We start from the raw sequence: 10,391 nt of genomic DNA, 5'->3' as shown, positions 1-10,391 counted from the left end.
TCACAATAATAAAAGTGTGTTGGTGTTTGCCAGCAAACGAGGACACACACTCGCACTTCTCATTCAAACCGTGAACCACTCTGCAATGGGGGACCGTCCTCGGTTTCCGGAGGTCTGCAAACGACCGCAAATTCATGTATAATGTATTTTCGAAATACGACCTCTATCGGTATATAAGCTATAACGTCCGCAGTTGCCAGGTTAAATTCCATACACACAAAAATACACAAACAAAATGGCAGAGAACATCCTTGGTATGTCGATTAAATACAGATTCAGACGACCATGTTTCCATGGTCCTCAACAGCGTCCACGTTTGGAGGCGATTACACGTGGGGGGGTGTAGTAGGGTGTGTATTAATTCTGTGTTTGTCATTTGTCATTTTGCTGTATCTGACTTTATGTAGGTCTTTATATGTCTGAAAATTAAAGTATGTCCATTTATTGAAAAAAAAATCAAAATGTTGAATGCAGGCTATTATAAACAGTCCTCTTAACATAATTTCTTCTTCAATATCATAAACATAGGTACAAGCTACTCTCTTGGAAATGTTCAGTGTCCGTTGTGAGCGTACCAGCGGCGCTACCCCATACTTCTTGCGTGACTATGAGATGGAGTTATCTGGAACAGAGTGGGGTCGTAGAGTGCAAGACATGGAACCATACTGTGGCAGGACATCTCTGTTGAATCCAGGATATATCTTCTATGCTGGAGAGATGAAGCATGATAATGGGAATCCTGTTGATGCTTATAGAGTAGACTATACAGATAAGGTATGTCTACACTAGTAGGTTTCAGAGAAGAATGGCAGTCCCTTGCTCAGATTGATGCGAGCGCCCTGTTAATGAGAGACATACGCTGAGCTTTGCGTTTCCTTCAAGGGCGCCGATCTGCGTTGACCAATGTTTGGACGCATAATCGGCCAATCAGATTATCGGACTGTTGCTATGATTGTCAGATGATTGATACAGCCAATCAGAACACTACTTCTGTGATTACGCTCTGCACGCTCTCAATGTAAAAACTGCCATTCTTCTCTCACAAAAACTGTAGTTAAATGTAGTTGGCAAATTAATCTTCAAGCTTTATATGCAATGAGAATTAGCTCATGTTCATGAGGGCTAACTGGTCTTGCAAATTACGTACGGCATTGTGTGCATTTGCGTTTTATTTGAAAGATATCAAGACTGAGCTTTGAAAAATACGCTGTAACAAATGCAACAACTCTTGTACAGGAGCCAAACGTTATTAATTGGTAATGAATCCACACTTTTCCAGTAATGTACACACGCAGGCAAGTTAACGGAAGTACACATACATGTTACGTGCAAAATTTGTCATGCCTGGAACTTGTGTGTGAATTACATGCTTACATGTTGAATTCAGTATTTTGGATGTAGCGGCTATATCACATTGCCATTTTATCCTGTAGTTTTATTGCTCATATCAACAGAGATATTGCTAACCTTCTTGTAAGGTTGAATGGCAATGATTACTGACATTCCTCATGAAGTAATCATGTGAATTAGATGATCTTTAGCTTGTTTTCATTGTTGAAAAGGATTCAATCACAGTCACAGTTTCACCATTGTTCATCACCGTTTAACAGTTCACGTCCCGTGTGTCTGCATGGTGTCCTTTGCTCAGGCAGCTACAGCTGCCCTCAAGAAATAAGCCATGTAGACGACATGAACGCATCATTGTTAGACTGTGATGAACAAAGTGAACGTAGCATTTTAGTCACACATTGTGAAACAATCAGCCATCATTAACAGACAATGCTGTATATTACTTTGCCAATTTGGGCAATATCTGAATGTTATTAATCTATGCTCACCACCCCAATCCTAATCCTAACCGTAAGCTCTTTAATCCTATTGGTAGCCCTAATCTTTTCCTAAAACCTAGTCTTACTTAAAGTCTTGGCAATGTTGTTTATTTTAAGATATTTTTTTAAAGGCCCATTCAGTGATTCTTCCATAAGATTTGCACATATTCTATATTTCAGCTGTGTTTTGGCTTCAAGGGGAAAATCAACAGCGACATTAAGCTTTTTCTGACTTATATTGACAAGAATATGAATGAAGTGACCCATAGTTACTGGTATTATTCCCAAGATCTGGCATATTATGGAGGGTAAGTTAACTCATTTTAGTCACAGATAAAAAAAAATCCAACATGGTTTGGTGGATCTTTATAAAGGATGTTAATCCAATACAGTTTATACTTGAAGCAAATTGGTATATGTGATTGTGAGTGGACACTACGAATGAGCTGTAAACTCGGCAAATTGTATTCTGAGATATAGTGCAAAATGTGCGTGCAGGTGATCGTATTCATAGTTGTCTCAATTAGGCGCGACATGTTTCTTATTTGATAGCGTTTAAACCAATCAATAATCCTATTACTGAAGAGGATAATAATCTAATCATCTAGTCTTTGTTTGCTTTGGCTAAATCCTGTTCAAATGGTGGGTTACAATTGCATTGTATTTTGTTTGGGTATGTATAACCAACAATAACAATGAGAGGACATTCCTGAACCGTGTTGACTTGGGGATGATTTAAAATGACCGCCAATTATGACTTTATTACCAGTAATGTGGAAAAAGAGACACACATAGAACCGAAAAAAGTTACCATTTTGTTGAAGGAGCAGAGTTCAATAAACCATAACCCCGCTTCTGGATATTGTTTGAAGTCAAATGATATACTATTTTAAAGCTTATAATATATATTTTCTAAACACAAAATAAAACAAAATTGACTGGGGGCCGACTTCACGGCTGATGCGTAGTGTCCAGTCACATATTAGAGAAAAGTGTTTGACCTATAATTTCTCAAATGAACATAACTGAAACATATTCATAAGCTGTATTGATATTATCAGATAATGAACCAATAGTAGCTAACCTTGAATGTGCATTTTGATGTATGAAGAACATTTACACAGGCACTAAAGACTTTTCAGGCTAATAATGCTCAATTGACAAATGTCATGCACTTGCAGTTTTATATTTTCCATAATAATAATAATAATAATTTTATTAGAACAACGCTTTTATAACAGCGGCACACATCTACCCGACGGTGCGTTCTTACATTAATATACAAGGAAACAAACAAATTTAAACAACATCAAAATGAACCCAGAATAAAATCAAATCACTCGGCTGTTTCATTAACGACACCTCTCTCCACTCAATGCAAAGATTCCATCAATTGAGGACGCAAGAGGGCATAGAGCAATGGGATGGAATTGGTGGAAAAGATGCTCGCGGGTCATTGGAATTCAAAGATAAAGGCGTGTTATTGAACAACCAAGTGATTATTTAAATGAGAACAAAAGTGTATCTACTCTACTTGAGGCATTCACTACGATAAGACCAAGCTCGTTTAAGGAATGATTTACAAGTTAAATCAAAAATATTTAGCATACAATCAACATCGATACTATTAACATCAAACAAAAGTTCACTTGAAGTCCCAAGCATGAGACATGTTTTTACATTTAGATCACTGCATATAAAAAATTGCCATATAAAATCTAAGCTATTTACATTAAGTTGATACTCAAGATTATAGTATTCGGCAGTTCTGATATTTTGGAGTGCTTTACATACAAACATGAAATGTCTTATATCTTCAATTCCATTATTACATAAAGGACAAGTACTGTCCGCTCCATTGTTCCCTAAACGAGTTCTACCGTTGAGCGGTAACGTATTTGAACGTGCTTTGAACTTAAGAGATGCAGCATAAAAGTCAAAGTTACATACAAGATATTCTCCAAGACTAGGCGTGGGTTTAATCAATTGGTAATCAATCAGGGACGATTTAGAGGCAACATTTTCAACCAATTATGAAGTGAATTATCCAAAAGAATGTTAGTCAAATTATTAACCCAGTCATTGCTCACTGAAACATTGTTAAATACATGATCCATACCACATTCAATAAACACATTTTGTAAGTAAGATAACCAGCGAAGTTGTTTTGGCTTTGTTGAATTATAAAGTGAGCTTGTGACATTAAACATCAATTTAGGCCAACGATGCAAAGACATACATCTTAATCTATCAAAGTATTTCACACGTACTTTGTCTTGGAGAACAGAGATTGGTTGCCAACCAAGATCACCCAGTAAACATTCAATCGGTGTATTCCTGGGCGCTTTTAAAATTGAACGAGCCATTTGATTTTGGAGACGCTCAAGTTTTTTAGCATCACCTAGGCTATTAGGTACCCATATAGCGGCAGCATAATTAATACTCGAGATACCCAAATTTTTCCATAAAAGATCTCCGTAATACACACGTTTAAAATCATCCTGGCCATCTATAATCGATTTTATATAACCAATCATACGATTCCCTTTTTTAATAATTTCTTCGATATGGTAATGACTTGTCATATTTCTACTGAGAGTGACACCTAGGTACTTATACCTGTCAACTTCAAGTTAATAACACTCTCTCCCAAATTCCATAATCTATTTGGATTCGATCGTTTGCCAACAATCAATACATTGGATTTACTATGATTAAAGCTTAGTCTCCACACGTTAGCAAAGTCAGCCGCAAGATCTAACATCCTTTGTAGTTCATGATCGCTATTTGCAATAAGTACAATATCGTCAGCCCAAAAGAGGCTACCAGTTCGGACATTACAAATATTTACCCCTAATTTATGATGTTCGAGTAACTTTGTGAATTCATTTATATAAATACAGAATAAAATTGGAGAAAGTACACATCCTTGTTTAACACCTTCTTCGATCTCGAAAAAATCGGTATGAATATTGCCAAATTTTACCAACATAATATGCCCTCCCTTTGAGGTTGTGCATTGTTCCATAAAAAAGAAACAATGCATGCAATGATATCTGTCATTTGAACTACTTACAACAAATCCTATTTTGTTATTAAGTTGATTGTAGTTTTCCTGTCTTGTGCTCTCATTGCCTTTTTAATGCTGCATCAGAAAGGTTTTTTTGGAGAAACAATTCATTTTTTTGCCGTTTTATTGAAAATTTCTGGAATATTTCAGTCTTATTTCTACTTGTGATAGTGTGAAAAACATCTCCTGCAAACAGTGCATAGAGGTCAATATACTAAATAAACTTGATTGTATTGGCCTATTATTTTCTTGCCTTGGATGTGGTGTTGGTCTGATATGTGTTAAATATTGATGACTTTCCAAAATATAATGAACAATAAAATAGTTCTCTCATCATTTGGTAACAAATATACGATGGGAAACTCACTATCAACTTTTATTAATGTAAGCTGGCTATGTATCTACTGCAGTGAAATAAAGTGAAGTAAGCACCAAAGTTTTCTTTGAATATATTCATTATGTTGGGCAAGGCACACTGATCAATATACTAAACTGGCCTCAAAAATAAACGTATATTTTTTTCACAAGGTCATATCTTAGAATCCTGTCCATAAAAATGAACCAAAATTACACACAGGATTGCTTCAATACTCTACTCTAAACTAAAGCCAAGAATTTTCCGAAAATCGCGGAATTGGAGGTAAAGCGGAAAACGCATTTCTGAGAAAAAAATTAAAGAAAATAAGCAAAAATGGCCTAGAAAAAGGAAAAAAAATACAATTGAAAAGAAATAAATAAAATACTAAATGAAATGGGTCTTCAAAATTCATCAAAATAAAGTAAAATCCGTCATAGATTTACCATTTACAACGCCTGTCCTACCTCCCATTGCAGCCATGGTACCCAATCACCCATCCCAACTTTGCAAATCGCAATGATCGTTACAAGATTCTTGTGAAATTTTATTATGTCAGAAATGTGCTAAAATTACAAAGCGGAGAAAAGCGGAATTTAGCATTTGTAAAGCAGAAAATTCTTGGCTTTACTCTAAACACATGTTAGTAACCAAGTAGTTGTCCAACTGACATGACAGTAAAATGCACTGACACAGAACAGTTTCCTGGACCACATTAACAGACGAATAATTGGCACCCAGCAAAAGAAATTTGTGAGAATGCATATAAGATCCTTACAGACGTGATAATTTCCAAAGAGCAAGTGGAATAGTGTAGAACGGGACTGCTTCTGCCTTTCACACACTTTCTTCAAGAAACAGGTCTTGTTCCACTCTATTCCACTTACTCACAGATTTCCTCTGTTGGGTGCCAATTATTGGGCTGTGAATGTGGTCCAGGAAGCTATTCCATGTCAGTGCAATTCGCTGTTGTGTCAGTTGGACAACTGTTTGGTTACTGACTAGGGTTTAGTGCAGAGTATTGGGAGCGCTATTATGCTGCCGACAGGAATTTTAACTTTTTTACCCAAACTTAAATTTGTGTATTAATTAAGAATTGTTGAGAACCAACTATAATCTTTTTTAACTGTAATGTATGTTTTTCCTATGTAGCTACACCTCTCACTGGGGATATGATTGCATTGATGTATACAAGATGGTGATGACTCAAGGATGGATTAAAGATAATGTACAGGAAGGGACACCTATCAAAGTAGCCAGGATATATATGAAGAATGCTACACTAGCTGGAGATGATTTGTTTATTGATAACTTGTTCATTGGTTCTGACTACGATAACTGTAAGTATAAGATAATTTGGTGTGCCTCAAGGGTCGGTCATAGGCCCTGTTTGTATTGATAGGTTTATTGATGGATATAGCCAAGATATTGATATTCTAATTCATTATTAATTTGAAAATTATTATACTTAGCTCTCTGGGTTAATAGGATGAACAAATTTTAATCTTTCCGCAGAGTAGGCCAGTGCACATAAACGTTGAAAAAAACAAAAATGTGTGCATCCGGCCGGATGCACAGGTTTTTGTGTATTGGATTGGACGTCAAGTATGTCATGCTGATGTGCACTCCACATTGTTTATGATATTTACATGTACATGTACTGCACAGTTTAATTGCACAGTTTAAAAGATTCTGGGATTTAAAAAGGTCAATTCTCCATTGCTGACAAGTCAAGTTGTGATCACATCCCTTGGGCACTTACATCCGTCATTTTTGGGGGAATTTGATTCAGCAATTTATGGAATTTAGTTGTCAAGGTGTATTGAAAAGGGGACGATTATACCATTTTTTGCCTTGATGTGGCAGTAACGTCAAGGCGCTGAGACAGCATTTTAAAGCTCATGCGTTTGTACACCAGTGCTTTGAGTAAAAGCTAGCGATTCACTGCCACATCAGGGTGAAAAGTGGTATAGACAGGCCTCACTCAAAAAGCTCTGTAGGGGCATTAATTAGGACAAATACCATGCATGTATGACAGAAAATAATATGTACAGCAGTAATGAATCAAATTAGTCATGTATTTCCTTTGCAGATATCAGAACCTCTTTACCAGCCACGCCTAATGGTAACTTTGTATACGATGTTGAAGTCTCCAAAATAGATCTTGGCTTTGACATCAACTTTATGGCAGCTAATTGTGGACATGATTTCCCACTTCTGGGCATCAAAGATGCGACAGTTCTCTCTGGATCAGCTGAGCCTTACAGTGACATAGTGGTCTATGGTCATCCTGATTTTACTGCTGGTACTAATATGGCTGTAGGTCGTATTGTAGCAGCAACTAAGCCTGTTACAGGGAGTTTTGAATTAGAACTAAATGGAAAGTTGGTTACAGGTATGCTAATGCTGCAGGCTATACTAGTTGAAATCCATACACCCCTATTGAGTGTGAATTTCAAATCTGGTTACTTGAATAGGTGACTCCATTTGGAAATCAACCCCCCCCACTTGTGTGGGAGATTAAGGTCATGTCTTCCATAGGGGGTAATGTTTATGGATTTCAACTGGAATGACTCATTACCAGCTTTACTCTTAGTGAAACTCATTTTTATGTAAAATAAATCAAGGTAGTCACCATGCTCAATCAGTTCCACAGAAATTTTGTACATTTCGTCGGTCGCAACACATAGTGGCGTAGAGCGAGTTTCCAAATTTTCCGTTTCACATAGTGGCGTATAGGTTTAGAGCTAGCTATTATCCATTCATAACCTCATGAATATGCATGATGCGTGTGATCCAATCATATTTTATTATTTGTGAAAACGCGAACGCAATTCGAGGTCATTAATATTTCACAATTGACTCCGGACGCGCAACAATGACTTCCGCGTCTGACGTAGTAATCAAAACATGGGGTGATCGAGGCCCGAACATGGATAAAGAATTGGCATCATTGTAATTGCAGCGTCCAATTCAAATGGCGACTACCTTCAAAAAAATAAATAAAAGCAGCCCCGATCACAGCAGGTAAACCATTAAATATGCACACACATTCTAAACAAAACAGGGTCCTGTTTTGAATGAATTATTGAATAAATATAAACAATTTTTCCTAATATGTTTGCCAAATTGTCCCTGTGTTACGTTGATCGAGTGAGCTCCTGGAGTGAGCTTTACGACCTGCGTCTAGGCCTCAGCTGCTCCCGATCCCGGCATCTATTGCTCTCAATAATTATGATTACATCGTATGACGTGAGTCAAAACAAATACAATTGGGGAATCCCAAACAGGAAAAAAACAAAAGAATAGACGAGTCACAGCAACAAGAAATAGCAACAACAACAGGAACCAAACGATATTACAATTAAATTATTTTAAGGCCCAAAAACATCCCAGTGAAGGTGTAAAAATACAAATTTGTTATTGCGTACTTGAAGGATATTTAGTCATTAAAATTGCCAATTAGATATTTTTGAAATGAAACATTTCTTCTTCTACCGGTGAGTACATTCCTCTCTTTGAGAGTATCGTCGTACTGTATGCAGTGCAAATGTGGACGAGCGGGAACACGGCTCCCCCCCCCCAAAAAAAAACACAGGAAAACCACTAACAAAATCTGAATCTTGATTTTTATTATCATCCAGATGAGAAAATTACTGCGGCCTATTTATTATTTTGTATAGTAATTTGAAGCTCAAAATATCATTCATGGCCCTATAAATAAATGAAGCTCAAAATATCATGGCCCTATAAATAGTTATGCTGGCCGGGCATGCTGGTTGTTCTTTCCGAAACATCATGGCACAGGGGGCCTAGCATGCTAGCTAGGCCTAGCATTTGTTGTTCCTCACCCGGGTTCCTCACCATAGAAAGTCAGTCATCGTAGTGACGGAGGTGTGACGATGTGATTGTGAGTAGGCTACCTCGGACTAGGTAATTTAAACCTGGAACTGTTTTTTAATTCATTTTTAGAGCATCATTCCATTCTATTTTTCTCGGATCATTCTGCAAGTTTGTTTAAACGGTCCTCGCATGCTCGGTAAACGGTCGCGCCGTGCAGTGACACTTGCATGCTCGCGCTCATGATGCCGGGCAGGCATGATGCTTGGTTGGGCTAGCAGTGCCAGACTTAAACAAAATGCTCAAGCCAGGCTAAAAAGCGTAGTAATCATGATGATATAAATTATAAGCATGCTGGCCAATATGGAAAAATAAGGCCTACAGATTTGAAGATACAGTGCAAGGAAAACTTGAGCTCTCTTTTTACTGTCAGCCACCGGTACATACGGTATAATTCATGAATTGTCAGCCTTTTGGTGGGTCAAGAGAAAATTCTTATTTTAAGGCAATAAAACTGTAATCACATTTATAAAATCTATAAAACCTACTTACCGGGTGTAAACCCTAATGGTAGAACTATTCATCCATTTAAATCCAAGTATACAATATATCCAGGTCCACTTGTAAACATGAGAATATAAACTCGGCGTGCAAATATTAAATCATGACATGATTGATGCAACTCATTCACGCATTCAGAAAATCTGCATCTTGGGCAAGAGTGAGCGTCCAATTCATGAATTTCACACACTTTAGTAGCATATCCTTCAAAAATGTTTTGCTCGGAGACGTATTTTGTCCTTCACAAACACCACTATATGTTGCGGCCGACGATTTGTTAGCAGTTTTTTAGATTCATTTAGCTTATTAACTGCATGATTATTGGTAATAGCAATAAAATACATAAATGAAAAATCAATTAATATATCAGATAAGTCTGCTGCTTCACGCAAAAGGACAAACATTTTTGGGGTTGTTCAAGAAAATTGTATGATGTATTAAAAAGTCACAGGATTACACCCTAAACTGACTGTGATACATAGGTGTGGCTATAAAAAAAACCCAAATAGGGCACAAATTGGCAAAGTTGAATTTCTTTTGCATTAGTCTCTTATTTCTCTTTACAGTTGCTGCTGATGCTACAGCTAAGAAAATGAAAGAGTTGGTAGAGACTAATTTGGACACAGGGATTGTGTTAGTTAACCAATATGGCACTTGTGCTGGGTATGCATGGGATGTAGAGTGGGCTTCTAAAGGTGGAAATCAACCTCTTATCAAGGTATGGTGTGTAGTATGA

General features: G+C 37.0%; 1 protein-coding gene across 1 annotated transcript; it reads left to right on the top strand.

Moving 5' to 3' along the window:
- Positions 1-6,449: 6,449 nt before the first annotated feature.
- LOC140150285 (fibrocystin-L-like) lies at positions 6,450-10,391 on the top strand. Its single transcript, XM_072172291.1, has 3 exons — positions 6,450-6,594; positions 7,347-7,649; positions 10,222-10,391. The coding sequence occupies exons 1-3, from the start codon at positions 6,450-6,452 to the stop codon at positions 10,389-10,391; spliced, it is 618 nt and encodes a 205-aa protein (XP_072028392.1).

The sequence above is a fragment of the Amphiura filiformis genome, chromosome 4, assembly GCF_039555335.1.
Source record: "Amphiura filiformis chromosome 4, Afil_fr2py, whole genome shotgun sequence".
Lineage (NCBI taxonomy): Eukaryota > Metazoa > Echinodermata > Ophiuroidea > Amphilepidida > Amphiuridae > Amphiura > Amphiura filiformis.
The sequence above is the reverse complement of the archived record's forward strand: the minus strand, read 5'-3'. Positions and strand labels throughout refer to the sequence as shown.